The sequence below is a fragment of the Malus sylvestris genome, chromosome 6 (assembly GCF_916048215.2).
Source record: "Malus sylvestris chromosome 6, drMalSylv7.2, whole genome shotgun sequence".
Taxonomy (NCBI): Eukaryota; Viridiplantae; Streptophyta; class Magnoliopsida; order Rosales; family Rosaceae; genus Malus; species Malus sylvestris.
The window spans coordinates 34,561,652-34,585,971 of NC_062265.1; the positions used below are offsets into that span (position 1 = coordinate 34,561,652).

The 24,320-nt window shown below is 39.8% G+C and overlaps 2 protein-coding genes and 1 long non-coding RNA gene across 4 annotated transcripts in view; 2 read left to right on the forward strand and 1 right to left on the reverse strand.

The window, feature by feature from the left end:
- The window catches only part of LOC126627206 (probable cyclic nucleotide-gated ion channel 20, chloroplastic), a 61,649-nt gene extending 38,955 nt beyond the window's left edge, over positions 1-22,694 (forward strand). For both annotated transcript variants that reach the window (XM_050296657.1, XM_050296658.1), the window contains exons 6-13: positions 4,369-4,614; positions 5,369-5,632; positions 5,795-5,940; positions 20,712-20,789; positions 20,972-21,101; positions 21,316-21,562; positions 21,631-21,793; positions 21,973-22,694. In XM_050296657.1, the coding sequence (XP_050152614.1) occupies positions 4,369-4,614; positions 5,369-5,632; positions 5,795-5,940; positions 20,712-20,789; positions 20,972-21,101; positions 21,316-21,562; positions 21,631-21,793; positions 21,973-22,126 (1,428 nt within the window). In that variant the 3' untranslated portion in view covers positions 22,127-22,694. The remainder of the gene's footprint in view (positions 1-4,368; positions 4,615-5,368; positions 5,633-5,794; positions 5,941-20,711; positions 20,790-20,971; positions 21,102-21,315; positions 21,563-21,630; positions 21,794-21,972) is intronic.
- On the forward strand, positions 10,610-11,948 carry LOC126627207 (uncharacterized). The gene is made up of 2 exons (XM_050296659.1): positions 10,610-10,810; positions 11,154-11,948. Exons 1-2 carry the CDS (start codon positions 10,661-10,663, stop codon positions 11,370-11,372), a joined length of 369 nt encoding a protein of 122 aa, XP_050152616.1. The 5' UTR covers positions 10,610-10,660; the 3' UTR covers positions 11,373-11,948.
- On the reverse strand, positions 18,940-20,451 carry LOC126627208 (uncharacterized). The gene is made up of 4 exons (XR_007624933.1): positions 20,239-20,451; positions 20,079-20,149; positions 19,758-19,844; positions 18,940-19,175 (listed from the first exon to the last, which is right to left on the reverse strand). It is a non-coding gene; the product is annotated as an uncharacterized LOC126627208 (long non-coding RNA).
- Positions 22,695-24,320: the final 1,626 nt, after the last annotated feature.

A 24,320-nucleotide genomic window follows, 5' to 3' on the forward strand; every position in this document is an offset into this window, starting at 1 on the left:
AGAACAAGCCAAAGTTAACAGTACCTTTAAGGTATCGAAGAATTCTTTTAGCTGTCTTCAAATGTGTAGTTGTGGGATTCTCCATGTAGCAACTGACTAATCCGACGGCATAGAGAATATCTGGTCTTGTGCAAGTCAAGTAGCGCAAGCTTCCAACTAAACTCTTGAAAATGTTAGATCTACACTTTCTCCTTCGTCATGCTTGGTTAGTTTGACTCCACACTCCACTGGTGTGCTTATGGGCTTGCAGTCGTCCATTTTGAACTTTTTCAGTATCTCCTTTGTGTAGCTTTCTTGGGAGATGAAAATGCCTTCTTTGTTCTGCTTGACTTCAATGCCTAGGTAGTATGCCATCATCCCGATGTCGGTCATCTCGAATTCTTTGGTCATCACTCTTTTGAACTCTTCATACATGCTTGGATTACTTCCGGTGAAGATTAGATCATCCACATATAAGCACACAATTAGAATATCTCCATCTTTGACTTTGACGTAGAGAGCATGTTCATGAGGGCACTTGGTGAAGTTGTTTTCTTGGAAGTACTTGTCAATGCGACTATTCCATGCTCGTGGAGCTTGTTTTAACCCATAGAGGGCTTACTTCAGCTTCAAAACTTTGTCTTTATGCTCTTTGATTTCATAGCCTGGTGATTGCTGAATGTAGACTTCTTCTTTAAGGACTCCATTTAGGAAAGCGGATTTCACATCCATTTGTTGAATCTTCCATTTGTTTTGAGCTGCCAAAGAAATTAGTAATCGTATAGTTTCCAACCGAGCAACGGGTGCAAATACCTCATCATAGTCGATTCTGGCTCTTTGACTATAGCCCTTCGCCACGAGTCTCGCCTTGTATCTTTCAACCTCTCCATTGGCATTCTTCTTTGTCTTATACACCCACTTGACTCCGATGACTTTATGTCATTTCGGAAGAATAGCGAGTTCCCATGTATCGTTCTTCTGGATTGCTTTAATTTCTTCATCCATTGCTTTCCTCCACTTAGTATCTTCAATTGCTTCTTGGAAGTCAACTAGTTCACAATCAGAGAGACAGAAAAGTGTAGGATTATCGAGTCTTTCAGCTACCTCATAAAGATCTCGTAGACTTCTTGTACGTGATACTTCTCTTTCATTTAGACTTTCACTTGATGATGCTGATGCTGGTGAATTACCATGATTGGTTGATGTTGGTGAAGCAGGTGGAGTAGTGGATTCTTGTTGAACCTCTCTTGCTTGCTCCATCATCCCTTGTTCATTCTCTTCTTCAAGCTGAGGAAAGAAGTGAAGATCATCTGCATGAGAGCAAAAATTTCATTCTCCTTCTTTATCGAACGTCACGTCTCGACTGGTCACCATTTTCCCAATGTTTGGATTATACAGTTTATAGCCTTTTGAATTTAAATCGTAGCCGATGAAGATGAACTTCTCACTTTTGTCGTCGAGTTTGGTTCTCCTCTCGTCTGGTACATGTACATGGGCTATGCTTCCAAAAATTCTTAGATGAGAGATACCTGGTTTTCTTCCACTCCATGCTTCTTGTGGAGTCTTTCCCCACACACTTCTTGTTGGAGACCGATTGGATAGGTAGATAGCACATGCTACCGCTTCTGCCCACAACTCCTTAGGCAATCTCTTGCTTTTGAGCATGCTTTGAGCCATGTCGAGGATGGTTCGATTTTTTCTTTCCGCCACACCATTTTGTTGAGGGGATCTTGGAACTGTCAAAGGTCGATGAATTCCATTTGCTTCACAGAATTCTTGAAACTCCTTTGAAGTGAATTCTCCTCCTTGATCAGATCTCATGACTTTGATCTTGCAACCACTTTCTTTCTCTACAGCAGCTTTGAACTTCTTGAATGCTCCAAATACCTCTGATTTCTGCTTTAAGAAATACACCCAGGTTTTCCTTGAAAAATCATCAATGAAGATAAGGAAATAATTATTTTTACCCAAAGAGCTTGGTTTTATTGGACCGCACACATCGGTGTGAATGAGCTCGAGTGGCTTCTAGGCTTTTGTGGTCGACTCCTTTGGAAAGCTTTTCCTGAACTGTTTCCCAAGTAAACATCCTTCGCAAGCTTGATCAGGGCGACTGATGCACGGTAAGCCTCTCACCATCTTGTTCTTGGATAATAACTCCAGTCCCCCAAAGTTAAGATGCACAAAATGAAGATGCCAAAGCCAGGATGTGTCTTTGTAACATATCTTGAGACACTTTGCAACATCGTTTTGAATGTTCATAGGAAACATCCTATTCTTTGACATTTTCACCTTGGCAATTAATCTTCCTTTGTCATATCTAAGAAAAATGCTATAATTTTTCATGTGAATTTCATAACCTTTTTCTAAGAGTTATCCCAAGCTCAAAATGTTGCTTTTCATATTAGGCACGTAGTAGACATTTGAAATTAATTGGTGACCGCCATTTTTTAGGGGAATAAGGATGTTACCTTTTCCTTTGACGGGTATTTTGGATTCGTCTCCAAAAGAAACGTTGCCACTCACCGATTCATTGAGCTCTACGAACATGCTTCTTCTTCCGCACATGTGGTTGCTAGCGCCGGTGTCAAGGTACCATGTATAGTCTTGGTCTCCATCATTGTTCTTGCATGCTAGTAGCACAATGCCATTATCTTCTTTCTCTTCTTTCACATAATTGACTTTCTCATCAGGCTTGTTGCTTAAAGCTCAACATTCCCAAGCATAATGCCCAAACTTTTGACAGTTGTAGCATTGAACTTGAGATTTTGCATACCTCAAGTTTGAGCGCCCTCTTCCACGACCTTTTATTGAGCTTTCTCCTCTTTCGTAGTTGCTATGGTTGTTGAAGTTCCAACCACGTCCACGTCCGCGACCTCAACCACGACTTCTTTCGTACTGGTTTCTCTCATTGTCCAAGCTTTCTTCTTTCTTCTTTGGCTGGACATGTGTCTTGAGGAGATGCTCATCATTCCCTTACCTCTTCTTATGTTTCTCTTCATATGCTTGTAACGAACTCATTAATTGCTCTATACTAATTTCTTCCAAGTTTTTTGTTTCTTCAATCGTCGCGACAATGTGCTCGAACTTGGGGTCCAACGAGCGTAGTATCTTCTCCATAATTCTAACATCTTCTAACTTTTCTCCGTTTCTTTTTAATTGATTGGAAACGGCTAAGACTCTTGAAAAATAATCAGAGATTGATTCAGACCCTTTCATTTGTAGAGATTCGAACTCACCTCTTAGTACTTGAAGACGAACCTTTTTCACTTGTTCGGCTCCTTTGTAAGAGGTTTGAAGCTTCTCCCATGCTTGCTTGGCAGAGGTTGCACTCGAGACCTTCTCAAAGCCATTGTCATCTAATGTTTGGTAGATGAGGTAGAGAGCCTTCTCGTCTCTCTTTCTTGAATCTTTCAAACTTTCCTTCTGGGGTTGGGACAGAGTAGCTTCATCTTCTGGCTCAGTGTAGCATTTCTCCACGACTTCCCATACATCGTGTGCTCCCAAAAGGGCTTTCATTTTGATACTCCAATTATCGAAGTTGTTGTTGTCGAGCACTGGAATTTGGAAGGCTGCCATAGCGTTGCCAGCCATAGCTCTGATACCACTTTGTTGGGGCTTAAAAAGACTTCACTACTTTGGAGATGTTTATCTCACAAAGAAGAATGTAATGCAGCGGAATTAATAGGCAAGAGAAAGAAAGAACACTCAATGTATTACACGAGATTTTTATTCACTCACAAACTTAGTACAAGAGGAAACACTCAAACACTCTCACACTCTCACACTTCTTGCTCTCTTACTTGCTCTCACTTCTTCTTGCTACATTGCAACACACACACACACACCTAAATTTATAGGTAAGCAATAACCGACTCACCAAGTCGGTGCAATTGGACTAAGTTCCTCCTAGCCACAAGTTTTAATTATTCTAGAGTTTTCTATAACAATTCATCAAACATCCTTGCCGACTTAATAATCTAAAATGCTAGAATTGTCTAGCATATTAATATGCATGCATGATGCACCGACTTTGGTGCTAGAATTCTCTAGCATTTCCTATGTATTCACCGACATGCTTCTTGCTAGATTATCTAGCATTTGTATGAATCTTTTTGTATTGCCTTTTCAACATGGGCTGGACTCGTCCCAAGACTAGATTAGAATTCAACAAGTTTCTCATTGCTCTTTGCCATGGAAGAAAACTGTTTTTCAGTGGCTTTGCCGAGGGAGGGTGATAACCCCTGCCTGCTGCCCTCTCAATCTACCCTAAATTGTATGCATCTGTCAATATATCTATTAATACACTAACATGACATTGCGACTTTTTCTGTCTAATGTAAGCACATCTTTGCTTCCCATGTGGTAAGTTGTTCTTTATATTGTTTGCAGATCATAATACTGTTAGTTCTACCAGACAACTTGGGATTAAGAGCAAATTATGCAAAAAATCTTTTACGTGCTTCAGTTCTTGTTCAGTATATTCCCAGGTTATTTAGGTTTCTGCCTCTGCTCGCTGGTCAGACTCCAAGTGGCTTCATATTTGAGTCAGCGGGGGCAAATTTTGTAATAAATATTCTCATTTTTGTGTTGGCTAGCCACATTGTTGGATCGTGCTGGTACCTCATGGGGCTACAGGTGGGTGGAAAAGGTTTTATTCTTAACTCTCGGAAGTTTCCTGCGATATACATGTTTATGTTCCTCGTGTGTCTTCATTTTGCATGTCCAGAATTATTCAAGGTCCATATACAATCTCTTCTCACCTTTTTGTCAAGCAAGGAAGCAGACTTGGTGATAACTTTTCATGCCTGCGAAAATGGGAAAAATTGCATCTTTATCTATTTGCTTAAACTTGCAATATTATGATTTAATATGATGGAAATCTTTATGGGAAAGGATGGTCATTTTTTTATAAAAATGAGGATTAGTTGTAGAGTCCACACCACATCGAACTTTAATGATTCGAACTGTTTATTTTTCAAGTTGTACCTCATAGATCATCCTTGCAAAATATTAGCCAAATCGGAAATGTTTAAGACATCTAATTGGGTTTAAAGAAATGAACGAATACTTTGTTATATAAGAAACAATGAAATTTGATATTGATAATTAAATAGGCAAATGGTTTCGGATTGAATTGAATTTTTGCAAAGATGATCTATCAATCGAGACTAGCAAAATCGGCGTTCGGATCGTTGAAATTCGATGTGGAGTGGGCCCCACACCTAATCCCCATTAAAAAAAAAAAATAAGAATCCCTCTTATTAAAGGATCTTTTAATATGATAGTTCTTTTTTTTCATTGTTGTATTTGTAATGGATAATATCGTGACTTTCAAATAATGTCGAGGGTTAATCAATCATTCACTTACTTACCCTCTTTCTTGTCCCAGAGGGTTAATCAATGTTTTCGAGATGCCTGCGGTATATCTGGAATTAATGGGTGTCTGAGCTTCATAGATTGTGGGCGTGGAAATGAATTTGGAGATTCTGGAGTAGATAATCCATCACGTGATAGCTGGATAAACAATGCGAATGCTAGTGCGTGTTTAACTTCAAGTGGCTATACTTACGGAGTTTACTACCAAACTGCCTCTCTTACAACACAAAAGAGTATAGTCACTAGATATGTGTACGGATTGTTTTGGGGATTCCAGGTATCGCTTCCATTTGTCCCTTCTTTTGGCCACAAATCATTTAAAATAACTGTACAATTCTTACTTTATACTCAGTTAAGTTAATTGTCCATCATAATCTTGTTTTGGCATGGTCTCATTACAAAGCTGATTGAAAATAACCATGTCATTTACATTAAGCAGACACTCGGTACCGTGGCTGGAAATCTAGTTCCGAGCTATTTTGGTTGGGAAGTCCTTTTTATAATTGGCTGCATTGCCCTAGGTGTCTTGGCTTTCGCTCTTCTAGTTGGAAATATGAAGAACTTGGTGCAGGCTCTTGACCGGAGGTACAACTTTTATCCTAAGATTTATTCTTCTTAAATATTCCTACACATTTATAGTCATTTGATCGTGACATATCTTACTGAGTAAGTATTGAACATAGGCTAATTGAAATTGTTGGAATTTTGGATTGACGGGCTCGGGGCCCCATTCTAACGACCCTCATACTGTCCACAGGGTAATCATATTTAAACTGACACGCTCCAGTCCCAATGTCCTCGAGATATCGGGTTGGTCACGTGCTGGCCGATACCCGAATGTGACGCAAGCAATTTAGAATGCATGAGAACAAGAATTAAATAGGACTTTATAAATTTAAATATAATTAATATGTCAAGAGGAACGTGTTCAAAGCACATATCTAATCTAGAACACTAAAAGAAATAATATAAAAATTGAATGAACAAGGAATGGGTCCTACACCGAGAGGACTCGAAGATGCCGATACGGAAGTGTTTTGATGTTGGGATCATACGTCTCAAATCTAAATCCTAAGGGAGCGCAAAACAAACATGAGTGGACCAAGTTGATATATATATATATACACACACACACACACTGAAATAGTTACCAACATACTAACCCCCAAAATTTTATGAAAACATCAATAGTCTAATATGTAATAGGTTTTTTCGAAAACCATAGCATCCCATAAAACCTTTCATAAAACATATGTCGTATAAAGTGCTAACTAGTTGTATCAGTATCAGTAACAGTATCAAAACTCTTCATTTGCCAAACAAGCATATATATCACTTGCCAAATAGGCATAATAGTATCATTTGCCAAACATGCATGTATATCATTTGTCAAACAGGCATATCAGTATCTGTTGATCCTAAAAACTATCAAGCCTATATGGCATGCAGGCCGAGTAATTAATAAACTAACTATGTCCTTTTGTTGTGTGCGGGGTGTGCCAACTCGTCGGCCAAGCTCGGCTAAGGAGTAAAATGTGTTGATATTGCGTTAAGCTCGCTGCTGACTTCTTAATCTTGTGACTGCGGCCGAGGAAGGAACACGTATTGGCCTTTGAGTTCTAGAGCCTGAAGACAATGCTGCTAGTTCTGCGAAATTCAATATCAAATTCGACTCTTAGTGTGCCGAATGTAGTAACCTAGTAACATCTCACTTCGCCGAGAAGGCTGATGAGATGACATCTACCAACAAGGACTCGAAAATCCTTGTCGACCGAGACTTGGATAGGTAACCAGTTGGTCTCGAAGAAGTGTTGTTTATACAAACTGAAGGTGTTCATCGATCTGCTGATTCTACGGCTCCAGTGATGTTTATCCAAACTGAAGATGTCACTGGTTGCCTTCATAATGCTGTTTATCCAAACTAAAGATGTGTTGGTAGAAAAATAAAATAAAAATATCAAGGTTGTTGAGAGGTTTCACGTAGAGCGAGAGTTTGAGCATGACAGTTTGTGTGTTGAATTGGAGAGGGCTTGAATGATGCACTCCCTCCTCTATTTATAGCAGTGATAGCCCCTATGGCTGAACTAGAAATATATTATGACCAGAACTCTTCAAACCCGTTTGGTTAAACTTCGACCAATCCTAATCTCCATAGGACTTTGAACCAAACCTTTAAACAAACCAAGTTCATCTCCTAATCCCAAGTACTTTAGCTTTGAGACTCCTTATTATACAAGGATTCGACTACTTCACCTTTATCCGAAATAATCCCATTCATAACAGGATTCGGCCAATCTCGACAGGGCCAGCCCATGATAAAATTTGAAATAAGCATCATTGGGCCGAGAATATTTCTGAGCTCGACCGAAAATAACATTTTGGGTCCAAACATTGCCCCTTTGTTTCACTTCTTCAACCTAAAACACATGGCTGAGCATCAACCTTGAAAAAGTGAAACAAATCTTTCAGTATATCCCTAAAAAACCTTGAAAATCCCAACCACTCATACACATTTATGAGGTATGACTACACAATCTCAAACTCGTCAGACTTCCTGCCACTCGGCATCTCCTTGGCATGTTTGTCTTGAATGATGACATTTGATACTAAAACGCCCCCTTATAAATAAACTTTCTACCATACATCATCATTGCAACCTTGATTTGCGAGTTTTTGGCCTTTTTAAGACATGCGGACACTCAAATGTCTTTTCACCATTAAGTCGCCGTCACATGCCATCGTGCAATCTCGATCCGTGAATTTTCCGGTTCTTTCACTTGGATTCGTTGAATATCCATCATGATTTCCAAATCATCCGATCGATTTCATCCCCATTTCAAAACAAAAATGTTGATCTTCCTCCAAAAATGCCTATAAATACCCAACTCTCCTTCATTCAAACTTTACGATTTCAAAATTCTCGAATCCTTATTGCCATTTGTTCTCACAGCCCAGAAGATTTCGAAATCCAGAAAACTTCCTAGTCCCAAAAAATTTCTCGAATATTCAACAATGGTCTCCAACACCTTTATTACTAAGCTTTCTAAGGAGTGCGCCAAATGCGATGACTTCATCGATCAAAATGCCATCAAGACCCTACGGTTTGCAAGTGACTCAGAAGCCACCCATCAGATCTTAGGACCGCTTTTCAAGGACGTCGTTCAAAAGGCCATTACCGAAATGCTCAAGACCCACTGCTTGAAACCCTTACTCCAGGGGTATGAGTGGTCGAAGTGGGATTCGACCAGGCCTCAAGGAGCTTGGCCTTCGACCACAGCAGCATGGGCAGCTTGGGTCGAACGAATGGAAAAGTTTTTTAGCACGAAGTGGAAAACTCTTGGCATTTATGATGCCATCAAGCTCTCGACTGTTGAAATTGTCATAGACCGACAGCTTCTCATGGCAGCCTTGAGTTTTTGGTGCTTGGCCACCAACACAATGGTACTTCCCTTCGGCCCCATTGGCCTGACCATGCTCGACATATCAGCCATCCTTGGCACTTCTCCATATGGTTTCCAGTTGATGTTGTTCTTCCTGGATATCAATTTGACTTGAACCTTAAATCATTATTCGACGAACGTGCCGTCGAAGCCTTAAAGAAGAATGACCAAGAAGCCCCAAAAGAAGAAGTTCAGAAGATGCATAAGAACTTATTCAACCATAACACTATTATCCAACACTTTGCTGACCGAGGGGAGGAAGATCTACGAAATGGAGAACATAAAGCCTTCCAATTTTATTGGTACAACCAATTTATTATTTGTACTAAGTCAAATAAGTGTTTGATTGAAAACATGCAAGTGGCCGAAGCCCTGGCCAGTGTTCACACCCTAGCTCTTAGTTCGGTCATCCTCGCCAACCTCATGCGCTGCCTGGCCGAAGCGATCGTTGCCAAAATTGATCCGCACCAAAACGGCCCACTCTGGGTTTTCCAGCTCTAGTTGCAAGTTTACTTCGCCTCTTTGAGGCCATAAATCCCCAGCTTCAAGTCTTCTGAAGCGTTAGGTCTTCAATTGGTCTTTAGACCAACTTTTCCTCACTCGGCCGAGGAAGTTTTCAAGTACTTCATCGGCCTAGAAGATCTTTCTAACGCTGAATTCCTCATCTGTCATCGTCATGAGTACCCTTCCTCCATCAAGCTTCCATCCTCAGCATAGGATGAGACCGAAGACACTGATCTTCGACAAAAATAGAGGGCGATCATGCTAACTCGTGACCTTCATCTTGGTTGTGATGCTCGGCAAGAGAGTTGAGAAATCTACCACCCCCACTTTACCGCTCGACAACTTGGCTACCTCTAAGGCTGCCCTGTACCTCTACTTACTTCCCACTCTCTTCTAAGTCGAGAACGCATCTCTGGTTTGTCAGAGAAATAATGTAAAGAGGCCGAGCGAGAATTTCAAGAAAGGTGCATGAAATTCCACCTTTGGCCGAACGTCCCTGAAACTCACAGCACTAGCACATTTGCTGATTGGTGGGACACATACATCCAAGAGTTCTTTAGCATGCCGGTCGAAGATATTGTCTAAAAGGTCTTCGACGATCATCCAAAGGAAGCTCCCACCCCAAAATCCAAAGAAACAGCCCAAGGTATACGTCATTTATTTATTTCTATTTCTTGCTCAAAAACTTTCATCCTAACTTGAGTTTATTTTCAGTGAGTTGTCCAATAAAGCATGCCAACACGGCCACGACGGTTGCAGCGAAAAAGAAGCATGCCCCTCCAAAGAAAGCTGCAACTGTTCAAGCTCCTACGGCCTCTCATACTCCAATGGCGGCCACTACTATACCAATCACACCAAGCAAACGACCTCAACCAGAGATAGGAGCGGTTGGTAACGTTGCCCCACCCAAAAAACGCATAAAAAAGAAACCAAAGAAGGGGGATCGAGGTATTCTTGTGATTTCAAGTCAAACAACAAGGGCAACTGCTCTCTGATGGACCAAACGACTTAAGTTCCCCCTACTGTTCCATCCGTGGTCGAACCAGTCGTCGTTCCATTGGTCGAGGGTCCTGCAATTCAAGGACCGATTGTTACTCCTGCAGTTGGCTCAATAGCTGTTGCTGTGGGAAGGTGGCCACTCTGGCTAAGAATAACCCATCCCCAAATCTAAAAAAGAAACCAATAATCGTCGTCAAAGAAAAGGTACGACCATTTTTGTTAGTAATTTTTCTATTTAATTGGACCTCCCAACTAATGAACAACATTTTTTTGTCTAGAAGGACGAGAGCAAATAACCTTTGTTGGTGAAGTGCCCCCAACTGGCCGAACTGCCACCCACCATTCCTTAGCTGGTGATCGAAATGGCTGGCCAAGTCAACTCTCCTGCTGTCAAAGCAAACGCGGGGCATGAAGCGGTACCTACTGTCGAGACGGAAGTGACAGCAGAAACGCCGATTCATCCCCAAGATCAGAATCTCAGCATTACTCCACAGAAGGTTACTTCGGCCTTTGTAAGAACCTTCATTATCATTCTATTAACTTCCTGCTTTAGAATTCTAAACCAAAAAATATTAAATGTCAAGTACCTAATTACTCGTTTCATCGAAAATTCTATGCGCCAAATGGTGTTATCTATATTTCCTGGCCACCTCAGTAGCCGCGAACATAGATAACCTTCAACGGTTGCATGAATTGAGAAGCAATCTTAAACATTGGGCTCGGCCATTAAGCTCTCTAGGTTCGAGCAATGAACTAGGGGACATGGCCGAAGTCTCATCTCGGCAGGTCTAAAACAAATTTTCTCTGTTATCTTCTTTATGAGTTTCCTTTTTCCTAAAATCTTTTCATGCGCAGCATTCATGGGAAGTCGAGCTCGACATTCTCCTCTCAAGTACTTCTACAGTAGCTGGGCCATCTGCCACGTCGGCCGAGCCTTCCACGCCAGCGGTCGAATCCAATGTCTTCGCCAAGTTGCAGGAACTTCTATCCATTTTGACCTTACAAGTCCTTCAATGTAAAGGCCTCAACTCTGTAGGAGAGTGCCTGAACGATCTTGCACCGGTGGCTTGCTGATCACCAAAAATGTCGTCCATTTATCCAATATCCTTGAGTAAACTCGGCAGTACTTTACTACTTTTGAAAGTGGGGCGAGGATAAACTAAAGGCTGCAAAGATAGCTCATGAAGCCCGTCGGCCGGAGGTTAAGGCCATAAAAGCAAAGAAAACATGGATGGCCGGCCTTGATCATCAAATTGCCGAACTTCAACGACAAAGGTCAGCTTTTGCTTCAGAACTCGAAAAGGAATTTGAAGCGAATAGGGCTTGACTAACAGACTTCATGGCTGGCGCAAAGCAGATACAGCAACTTCAGCTTAATAACAAAACAAGACAAGCCGAAATCACAATGGGTGAAGTAAGGTGGTTAGAACTGAAGGCCGCTCTTAAAGCCTTCATTCCTTCGACACCTTAGGATTTTAAGTTTAGTAATCAACTGTATGAATCTTTTGTAACTTCACATGTACACCTTTTTGCAAAATTAATGAAGTGAACTTTTTATTCTTGCATCTCCCAAGTAATTGCATAGTATTTCTTTAAAAATTTCCCATTGATTGGTAGTTGTGAATTAGACCGGTTCAGTCTTTAAGATGGTATGCCCCTTTGCTTTGGGACTTATCACTGACGAAGCTACTTATGGTGATTCCTGATGGAATAAGTTCGTCGCTAGAACGACGTAGTGCTTTCATGATGAAAACAAGCATGATGTTGACCGTTGCTCTGCAGTCAACACAGATTTTGGAAACTGGATATCATTCGATGTAAGTTGAAACATACAACGGCTTCAAATGATGAAGGTTGGCCGAAGAAGAACAAGGAAACAACTTCACAAGAGCTGCTTTGAGTTTGTCTTCCTTTGTGGTCAGCTCAATCTCTTCAGTGGCCACAAAATCAACTTGTGTGGCTTCTTCGGCAACCACGTCGTCATCCAGGAAATTTGGTTGGGACACGATTGGCTGGAACTTAGCGGGTAATACATGAACCATGTTGATTTCCATGTTATCAAGGACCGAATAACTCATTGGGTCACGATCTACTTCCGGACATTCTGGCGACGTGTCATTCGTATGGATAATGTTGGCTTGGTCTTCTGCGGCTGGCACTGGGGTATGTTCCTGCGATATGTCCATATAAGCCTTCTCGGTTTATCCATTGGCCTTGGGTTCGTCGAAAAATGAAATTGGGTCCGGGACTTATGTCATGGCACGAGCTTACTCTTGATATGTGATTCAAGCATTTCATAGGTCAAGGTAAGCATCTAATCATGCGATGCGTTCTGTCTCGTAGGCCGTAAGGCCGAAAAGGGAGACGGCTTAAAAGATTTCGAAATGGTACCACAAATATTGGAGGTCCTCGACAGAGAAGGGAACTTACATCGAAATCGATGACTCGAGCTTCACGTATATGTTGGAACCTAGCTTTCTGTCACATCTCGACCTGGGGTCCACCACATCCCAAGCCCACTCTACCACCATAGCATAATATTGTCCGTTTTGGGCCCCGACTATGCCCTCACGGTTTTGTTTCTAGGAACTCACACGAGAACTTCCCAGTGGGTCACCCATCATGGGATTGCTCTCGTGCGCTACTCGCTTAACTTCAAAGTTCTTACGGAACGGGAAGCCAGTGAGCTCCCAAAAAGCCTCGTGCTAAGTAGGGATGGGAATATACATTTAAGGATCACTCCCCTGGGCAATGTGGGATCTTACACTTTCAACCTCGTGTCTGAAGTTTTTTGGATGATTCGTTCAGCATCTAGGCATGCCAAAACGAGATCAATAATATCTTGGTATGCTTTCGGTAAACCTTATAAGTCGTTAGCCGAATGCTTTTTATGAAGCTCCCTCATGTACTTTAAAGCCTCCCAGACGAACGGTGGACGTAGATTTCGTCTGAATTTGATTAACTGTTCTTGTATGGGTAGCGGATGAAGTTTGCTCTCGGCCTTTTTCCGGAAGTACTCGAGGCGAGCTTTCATCTCTCCGGGCTAGAAAAGGAGTTTGATTTGCTTTTCGAATTCCTCAATCGTGGTTTCAAAGTCACGATCGACTACCTGTTTTCCCTGGAGCAATTCGATCATAATCGTCGGAGGCTGTCGTTCTCCTTCATTGTTGGTCATTACTTTCGGCTGCCATTTGAGGGCCGAGTTATTCTGGGTTGCTCGTTGGCGGGCCATACAGTCTATTCTTTGGCGACAACGTTTCTATGATTTGGATAGCGCTGTGTACACACCATTGGAGGAATTATAGGTATACCAACGCTGATCGCGCGGCTCAGGAGGTCTGAAGATGCAATGGTTTAAGAGTGAACTTGAGCTCCTAGAGCTACATGCATAATAATTTTCATTATAAAATGACGTGTTGAAATCAAAGCATCTTTTTGCAGAAGATGGTTTAGTATCTTGGACTTGAGGACCAAGCCTATCAAAAACATGATGGCGTTGGCATGTGCCAAGCACTTTTTAGGGCGTCGGTGCAGCAATGGGCATTCGTTGTGGTATTCTTATCTGATGCAGCTTTTCTTTCGGCTCGACGTTCGCTTTGTACTGACTAATAGGATGACCAACTCTTCAATTTCCTCGACGCTAGAGCTTAACATTGATTCGACAACAGCAGGTTCAGTTAAATCTTGAGGTGGCTCGTTTGTGAATAAATCAATTTTTACTTGTGGCCTAGAGTTCTGTTTCGAGATGAATTGCATTGGGAGGAACTCGGTCTTTGCCTTTCCTTTATCCCTAGGCAGATGAGCATCTACCATGTTTATTGTCGCCGTAGGAAATAGGTCAATGTTGACGCCCATTTTCTTTTCTGGAAACTTGAGTTTACCATTGTCGATCCAGCTTTGGATGGCATCTCGAAACACAACGCAGTTGTTCATCGTATGTTTCTTTGAGTTGTGGTATTTTCAATAAATTTTCCCTTTTAAGTCATCGGCCTTTGGAATATTATGTCCTGGTCGAAGATTGATAATTTTCGCGATCAGTAACTGGTTGAAGTTGGCATCGGCCTTTGTTATGTCTATGGTATAGACCTTCGATGTTTTAATGACTGCTTCTACACTGGCCGAACGGGTTTTGATATCTTTGGAGTTGGCGTGAGCCAATACCTTGCATACATAAGGTTTGTTAATTACTATCTTGGCCGCGTCTATGTTAACACATTGGGGTTCTTCAACTTCGACCAATGCATAACTGACTGCAGGGTTCTTATAAATCGTCCCTCGAGATGAGGACTTCGAGGTCTTTTCTTCTCGGAGCAAATAATCATATTGTTCGACGTGTTGAGCCAGCTCATACATATCTCGAAAGTTTGCCCTCAAGAACTTCTTTTTGTATTCCATGTCTAGCCTATTCAAGACGAGCCTGACAAATTCGACTTCAGGGAGAGGTACTCGGCACCAATTTCTGGCCGATTTAAACCTTGTAAGATAATCCATTGGTGACTCGTCAGATGCTTGATTCATCGTGGCCAATGAAGAAACTGACATTTCCATTCTCAGCCGATAAAATTGCTCATGAAATTTTTTGACTAGTTCCTCCCAACTTTGGATGGAATTAGGTGGGAGGTTGATGTACCACGCGAATGCCAAGCCTATCAACGAGAAGTTGAATAATCGCAGTTTATGGAAATCACTGTTAACATCTCTGCATTGTATGGTGAACCAAGTTACATGTTCTAACGAGGACAGAGACGATTCTCCAACAAAAAGGCTGAAATCAGGGATCTTAAAGCCTTTAGGATATTCAAACTTTTCTACATAAGCTGGGTACAAATGGATGAATTTTGGAAACTGCGGCCCCTTTTTCAAAGTCGAATTGATCATTTTTTGAACCTCAACTATATTGATAGATGTCGTTTCGGCTCTTCGGTCGAATTCCTTCACTTTTCTGCTTAATCCACCCATTTTTTCCAGATCAATCATTTTAAGCCAAGCAGATCATGTCTCAGCCGGTAATGTTGATATTGGATTGTTTTTTGGAATAAGCTGTCTAGCTCGATCGGCATGCCTAATATTCTGGGTATTGCTAACCAAAACCTCGAGCAATCTAGTATAGACGGCGCTATAACCACGTACTTCTTCAAGTATTCCTTTTATTTCTTGGTTAAACGTTTGCTCAAACTATCGAGATTGCTCCTCAAGTCGTCTTAAAAAAAATGACCTAGTTGGTAGATCAGATGCTTCACCACCATCCTCGTCACAATCCTCTATTATTCATTTGACAAAAATTCCTTTTGTCGGTCTGATGGTGATCTCCGCATCACAAGCCTGTCCGCTGAGATTGATTGTTTTTTTCTCGGCGTGTCGCACTTGTGTTTTCCGGTGTGACGGAAGCTTGAGGATTATGTGCCTGTGACAGGCCATCATGATCTAGGTTTTAGACCGTAGGTGGAAGGTTAGTTGTTGATTTACCCATTCCTGTTTTCTTTTTTACTATTCATGTCTCAATGGTCATGAACTTCGTAGCTTTAGCACTGGGTCCCACTAGGCATGCCAAAATGTTAATCCTAAAAACTACCAAACCTACGTGGCTCGCATGCCAAGTAATTAATAAACTAACTAGGTTATTTTGTTATGTGCAAGGCGTGCTAACTCGTAGGCCAAGCTCGGCCGAGGAGTAAAATGTGTTGATGTATTCGAGCTGACCTCTTGATCTTGCGACTACGACCGAGGAAGGAACACGTCTCAGCCTTTCGATTTTAGAGCCTGAAGACAAGGCTGCTAGTTCTACGAAGTTCAATATCAAATTTGACTTTCAGTGTGCCGAATGTAGTAACCTAGTAACACTTCACTTCGCCAAGAAGGCTGATGAGATGACTTTTACCAACAAGGACTTGAAAATCCTTGTCGACCGAGACGTGGATAGGTAACCAGTTGGTCTCGAAGCAGTGTTGTTTATCCAAACTAAAGGTGTTCCTCGGTCGGTTGATTTTATGGCTCTAGTGCTGTTTATCCAAAATGAAGATGTCATTGGTTGCCTTCACAATGTTGTTTATCCTAACTGAAGATATGTTGGCGGAAAAAGAAAATAAAAATCTCAAGGTTGTTGAGAGGTTTTGCGTAGAGTAAGAGTTTGCGCAGGGCAGTTTGTGTGTTAAATTGGAGAAGGCTTGAATGATGCACTCCCTCCTTTATTTATAGCAGTGAGAACCCCTATGAACGAACTAGAAATATATTATGACTAGAACTCCTCAAACTCGTCTGATTAAACTTCGACCAATCTTAATCTCCATAGGAATCTGAACCAAACCTTTAAACAAACCAGGTTCATCTCCTAATCCCAAGTACTTTAGCTTTGAGATTCTTTATTATGCAAGGATTCCACTATTTCACCTTTATCCGAAATAATCCTCTTCGTAACAGGATTCGGCCAACCAGGGCCGGCCCATGACAAGATTCGAAATAAGCATCATTGGGCCGAGAATATTTCTGAGCTTGGCTCATAATAACATTTCGGGTCCAAACAATATCATTTGTTAAACGGGCATATCAGTATCGTTTGCCACACATGCATATAGTGACCACTAGGTACGTACAAAACGTTGAACGTAATCTTTCTAAAACATAGGTACATATATCTCAAAATCATCTTTATAGTATAAATTCATTCATCATATATAGTATAAAGAAGTGTTATAAAAACCTGTTCTAAATAGTATATCGTCATCCATCAGATATCTTACAACAACATAGATTTGCTAGAAAATATGGTATTCCAAAATAAGCTCGATATAGCATGATAATCAATTTCTCATAAAACGTATTCAGTAAATCATGCTTTTCATGTATGCATTTCTATTATTAAAACATGCATTTTAGAAAGGGTCCACTCACAAATACTTTGCCGCCAAAGAGCCACGCAGTGAAGACAAAAACGTCACAAATAATTGCCCCTAAGCACATAAAGGGTACAATTAATAAAACTATATCATAACAATTGAATTTGGAAAAACGAATGTCGGAAATGGATTCAGGATGTTGAAATTAGTCTATGAGGGGTTCTGGGTTAAGGGTTTTGGACTTGGGTTAAGGTTAGTTCTAGGTAGGTTGGGCTTAGGGTAAAGAGTTAATGGGTTTAGATTAATGGGTTTGGAATTGGATTGATAAAAGGGTCTGAGGTAAATAATTTGGTTTGGGCTTAAAAGGGTCACTATTTAGGTTGGAGGCTCAAGGGTTTTGGGCTAGTTTCAAAGGACTTGGGTCGGGTTGACCCGTTTTCAAGCCAATGAATTGGTCGGTTTTTGGGCACCACTTCAAACGTCCATAACTTCTTCATTACTCAACAAAATCAAGTGAAAGAAAAATGAAAGTTGTATTACTCAATGAGATGAAGAGATTGATACCTTGCACGCTAGCCAAATTACCGTGGTTTGGCTGGAAAACACCTCGAAAGGAGCAGTGCTCGTCGGAAAACTGGGTTTTTGACCGAAAGTTTGGGCAATTTTCAAAGCTTCGTAACTTTTTCGTTTCTTAACCAAATTGAGTGATTCAAAAGCCAAAATGTAGTTAGGAATGTGGAAAAGAGATTCATACCAAGTGAGGATAGATTGGTGGCCGGCGTTGGCCGAAAATGGCTTTAAACATGGCCAAACGACCACGGTTTTTTAAGTTTCCAAATTTTTGGAAATGCCCATGCCCCTCAAGTTGTTTTTCGTGCTAAAACCTTCACCAAAGCCATTTTTAATCACTAACCAAGTAATGTAAACTACGGGGAAGGAAGATCAAAGGAGTCTCGAAGCTTACCTTCGCCGAAGACAGCAATATGTCGTTGGAGTTCGTCGGGGGATTAAGAATCGTGACTGCCAAGGTGGAGCACTCCCTAGGGTTGGGGTTTTCGAGATCACAGTCCAGGTGTGGTGGTGGTTTTGTTGCCTCTCAGGTGAAGCTCAAAGGTGAGAGGGAGGGTTTGTAGAGAAAGAGAGAGTGCGGGAGTTTTGAGAGAGGGAGAAAAGTGAGGAAGAAAGAGAGAGAGAGAGAGTTATAAAATAATAAAAGGGATAAGAAAATCCCAAAAGGTTAGGGGGGATCCGAATTGGGCAAGGATAAGGGGGACAAAAATTCCAAGTGGGTCCCCTTGGTTTGTAGTTTAAGAACGTATAGAACGAAACACAAAAATATCTGAAAACGTTTGACGTTTCGAACGTAGAATCTTCGTTATAAATTCGAAATCGAATCCGTTCGCGCCTACGCATTCGTGGCGATAAGTACGTTAAGAATAAATTAGTAGAATTCAAACTACGCATTTTGACGAGGCGGTCAAACAAAGTCAACTCAAGGGTAATTCGGTAGCTCATAAATCCGTTAATATGAAAATTACACTTAAATTGGGACGGGGTTTCACATAAACTCATTATTTTTCTTTTCCCCACCGATGTGGGATAGCCAACAAAAATATCACTATATTTTATCTGTCATGACCCAAAAATGTATTGTGACAGGGTCGCGAATCCTATAAACACGTGAGAGTTGTATGCTTTATTCTTAGAACATGACAATTCTCCTGTGTCTTTAAGATACGCAAGGCCTCAAAAATTAATATCAAGATAAATATCAGAGTTCAAGTAAAATTCATAACATTCAAACCATTTCATAAGCAACCATTTTACAACAGAAATCCCAAAAGTTCAGATTACAAAACCAAATGAGTGATGGGTTTGATAAATATATACATAAGCAAAAAAGGCTATACACAGACAGTTTTCACTAAACCCAGAAAATCAATATTTACATTTCAAAAGCTGATTTTCTGACTCGAAGCTTTGAGGTTGACGAGCTACAACAGCACACCTTAGTCCAACTCTTCCATTATTTCTCGCATAGCACCTAAAAATGTAGGGGTGAGCATCACATACAATCATTTGCCCCGCCTTGGGAGGCACCCTAGCTAGGTTTGAAATTAGATATATCTTTGTACTACGTATAAAGGAAATAATTTCCACAACAAAATGCTTTGGCATGAGTTAAAATTTATTTCATGCTCATAATTAACTATAGTGGGATCCTTGCATTCTTTTTGTCCTGACAACCAAACACGCGGGCAACTACCGTACCTAAAATAAAATTCTCAAGTAATATCAACACAAGGTAGGGTAGTGAGATTGTCCACTTATAACCTATACCACATACACAAGTACCTTCCCCTTACGGTTAATGGTACGAGTCCGTTTGTATAGGACCCTCCGGAGGTTTAAGGGATCGAAGCCCAAGGTAGTCACACAGCCCACTTCACTCTCAGGTTGTCATTACAATTTAGAATAACATAAATCACATGCTAGAAAAATCAAACTCCTTTTTCCTAACATGCAGTTCTAACAACAACAAAATCCAATGCATAGCTTGCACACATCTATATTTACATACATAATACATACCGAAAACCACTAACCAAGGTGTGAGTCCCCCTACCTGATATTCCAAGCTTCAGGTACTAACTCTTTCCGCAATTGTTCACTCTTATCTCTTGATCTTGCTTAAGCCAAGAAAGTGCCTAATCTGAAAATGAACATATCAATACACAGTTCACATGCACCAACCTAAACTAACCCATCTCAATTCCATCTGCACAGTGCATGTACATCCCCAAAATAACCAAATCCAAAATTTATTCACATGAATCGCAGTTTAATCAACATTTCCATGAAATCCATTCAGGAGCCATATATCAAATGCCATCTAACAACCAATGCACAATTGAATTCCATAACTCCAAATCAAGTAAAATTTTACCTCTGTCTTCTTCAATAATACTGTTTGACCAGCCTTGAGACTTCCAAAACTCTCAATTCAACCATATAGCACTTCAAACATGAATTTTTTCAAAGTTATTAACATGAAATCCCCAACCAAAATATAATTTCGAATCTGCAAATAAGCTTTGAACTCTTACCTTCGTTCGTAGAGCTCGACGTTGTGATCATAGAGGTGAAAACGGATTGCAGTTTTGATGTCTAGAAATTAACCTACACATTTTTCTTTCTTCGACACCTAAAGAGAACCCATGGCTGTTACTCTTCCTTTCTGCCCTTTTGGAAACAGTGCACCGAAACACCAAAAGATGAAGGGATCATCTTACACACACGTGTACTCCATTCCTTTTGTCACTTTTCTTTTTTCTTTTTTTACACACTCACTTTAAACCATCTAAACATTTGCTAGCTCCCTGTAACTAAATATATATTTCTGGGGTTTTACATTACTGAAGCTGTAGATCTTTGGTTTTTCAGTGTTTCTTCCTTGTAAGTTCCTCTATTTTTTCAACATCATCCAACTGTTCAAATAGAGGAATAGATAACGCCAGTTAGCTTTCCGAGTTGACTTCTGCTATGATTTAAGAAAAGGAAAATATGTTTCTCTGTACAGACGGTTAGAAATTTCCTTTAGACGTCGTGATGTTGAGCAGTGGATGAGGCATAGACGCTTGCCAGAGGAACTTAGAAGGTATGATGTATATATTCATAACGTCTTTTTTTTTGCAATTGCAATTCCTCATGCATTAGGCTATAATATCCATTGTAAAAGAAATAAATCAATGCTTTATGAAAAGAACTATCCCTTCATAAATCGATAATTCTGTTATGTTAAAAATTGATCATTAAAGCCTCATGTATTGTGCTCCGAAGGCGGGTGCGAGAAGCTGAGCGGTACACCTATGCAGCAACCAGAGGAGTAAATGAAGAAATGCTTTTGGGAATCCTGCCTGAAAACATTCAGATAAATATAAGACGCCATCTCTTCAAGTTTATTAAGAAAGTGAGTATCTTAGTATCACGGAATAATAATATATCTAAGATTTTTAATCCATAAACTGATAAACTTATAATGATCCAAATATCGGATTTTCTGCTTTCTGCCTGAATGATGATCTTTTTGTTTCCTTAGAAGTATTAGTTGTCCAAGGTTCGAAGTTATCAGCTTGGCGCATATTAACTCATAATGCATGTTTTAAATTCCGAAAATTCTGCAGGTACGAATTTTTTCCCTGATGGATGAACGCATCTTAGATTCCATTTTTGGAAGACTAAGGCAAACGACATACATCAAGGAAAGTAAAGTTTTGTACCGTGGTGGTCTCATCGAGAAGATGGTTTTTATAGTGAGGGGGAAAATGGAGAGCATTGGAGAAGATGGGATTAGAATTCCGTTATCTGAAGGAGATGTTTGTGGTGAGGAACTTCTCACGTGGTGTCTTGAGCATTCTTCGGTAAACAAAGGTATCAGTCTCGAGCATTCTTCAAACTTTTCAAAAAACATCAATTTATCAATGTGGTTTCTGTTGCAGATGTTAAAAGGATCAGGATTCCTGGACAGCGGTTGCTTAGCAACAGGATGGTAAGATGCTTAACAAACGTTGAAGCATTTTCACTCCGAGCAGCTGACATTCAAGAAGTCACCAGTGTTTTCTCCAGATTCTTGCGCAACCCGCGTGTTCAAGGAGCCATAAGGTTTTTTTTGAAAGCTATTCATATCTCATGTATGCATATGCTTGAGAATTATTTCTATCGAAATGCATGATTGAAGACTGGTGACATATGCATACATGGTCAGCAAGAAATCGTCTAGGATGCATGTGGCAATATAGTTTACGACGAACATGGGTGTTGAAGTTTGGTTTTGTTGGCAGGTATGAGTCACCTTACTGGAGAGGCCTTGCAGCAAGATACATTCAAGTAGCATGGAGATACAGGAAAAAATGCCTACAGCAAGCAGACTCCTCTCAGTCTCAATCTCACTCTCAATCTCAATCCCAATCCCAATTCAATCATGCACTGTTATAAGCTAATTAGTGAACTTAATTTGTTCATATGTGCAACAAAAATAAGTTTGTTTGATTGGCCAGGACTGTTTCCTTATCTCCAAAGGCACAAGGACTAAACCACTAGCGCTAAAACCATATTTAGTATCATCCACGTATTTGTATACATATAAAGAAAATTTAAGGGTCTTTCTGAATCAGGGCCCTGTGTAGTAGCACTTTTTGTACACTAATAGGCCCGAATCTTTGTGTATTAATTATTGTACCTCCATTTTCAAGGAAGTCCATCTATGCATATGTGATTTCATGGATGGTGTTGGAGATATAAAAGTAGACAACTATAGCTAATCAAATCGCTTGAAAACAAATGCAAAAAAACAAAAACAAAAAAAGGAAATAATTTTCGTACACTTATTTTTTTGAAAATTTTGAAAAAATATATGTAGTTTGAATCTTGTTCCGAAAATTTTGAGACAAAATCAATCCCAAAAATTTCGACGGTGGAAAGACAGTTTGATTTCGAACTATTTTGGATTGAAATTTGGAAACCTCCTACAGTTGTTCTGCTTGTGATGCAGGAGAAGCCAAGAGTTCTCGAGGAGACGAGGGATAGATAATTTGGGAATCACTCAACCAGGGACAACAGAGCTAGATCATATCACTAATCGTGGATTCGCTCACATGACCAAGTCAAATGCTTGATTGGGGAAGGAGAAATCACTCACTTCAATTGCACAAAGCAAAATATATTTTAATTCATTCAACTTCATCAATGGCTTCTAATACATCAATATTTAAAGGAACTAAAGATAAAGAAGCATAAATAGACCACAACTTCATAAGAAACTCTCTAAAAATGACTTAACAAGTTCCTATGTCATTAAAATAAAAGGAAAACTAATGAAAATTGTTTGAAAACTTTGAGTTTTAACAAAAAACCATGTAATAACTTTATTTAATGGTTAGGACAAAGCCCAATACTAAATCAGTCTAATTAAAATGGCCCAAATATTGAGTTTACGATTTTATCCCTAACGGCAAGCTTTTGTCCGTTAATTTCTCTTCATTATGGATCTCTCTCATATTCTCTCTCCCATTTTTTCCTGACATTCAAAACCTTCCATTTTTTCTTTCTAATCTCGCATAGCAACTCCATTTCTATCACTATGTAAAAACCACAACTTCGACCCCAAACCTAATTTTGAGCCGTCTCCATCTCTGTGAAAATCGGAAACGATCTCTTACAAGCAAAACGGTATGATTTTGTCACTCTCTCTCTCTCTCCCTCCCTCCCAAAATTTCTCACTCTCTCTCTTCTCTATAAAGATGAGCAAGGGATCTGCACTTTCACCAACATCGGCAAAAAAGTCAAATGTGAATATCTGTCATTCCCTCCTCATTCATTTGATTATTAACCTTTCAATTTGATGAAGAAGAAAAGAAGAATTCGAGGTACTGTTTTTCAATTTCTCATAGTGTATTCGAGGTACTGTTTTTCAATTTTTCTTCTTTAGTGTAGTTCATCGTTTGTTTCTCCAGAAAATAAATTTGAGATTTGTTAGCTTTTTGTTCAGTTTTTTTTTTCAGATACAAGTATTTTTTTTTTCCAGATACAGTTTTACCAACAATTTTTTCTAGAAACAGTGTTATATTTTGGTTTTTTTTTTTTCAAATACAGTGTTTGTTTGTACACAAACAAAACAAACACTGTATCAGATTATTTTTCCTGAAAACAATGTTATGTTTTGAGTTTTTCCAAAACAATTTTATGTTTTGGTTTCTTTTTTTTTCCAAAGACAGTGTTAGTTTTTTTTTTAAATGTTATTTTTTTTTTTCCAAAAATAGTTTTATGTTTTGGTTTTTTTTTTCAGAAACAGTGTTATTTTTTTTGTTTTTCCAGAAACAGTTTTATATTTTGGTTTTTTTTTTCTAGAAACAGTGTTAGTTTTTCGCCGATTTGTTCCAATGATGGTACTGATTTTTTTCCATAAACAGTTTTAGTTTTCCAGAGACAGTGTTAGTTTTTACACATTGTATCTGATTTTTTTCCTGAAACAGTGTTATTTTTTTTTGTTTCCAGAAACAGTGTTATGTTTTGATTTTTCTAGAAATAGTGTTATGTTTTTTCAAAAACAGTTTTATGTTTAGGTTTTTTATTTCCAGAGACAGTGTTAGTTTTTTTTTCCATAAACAGTGTTAGTTTTTCTTTGATTTGT

Excerpts from the sequence above, each read along its gene's own strand:
- LOC126627207 (XM_050296659.1), top strand. The coding sequence starts at position 10,661 with ATGGCTGGCCAAGTCAACTCTCCTGCTGTCAAAGCAAACGCGGGGCAT. Across the intron at positions 10,811-11,153 it reads AGAAGGTTACTTCGGCCTTT|CATTCATGGGAAGTCGAGCT; the intron begins GTAAGAACCTTC and ends TTTCATGCGCAG.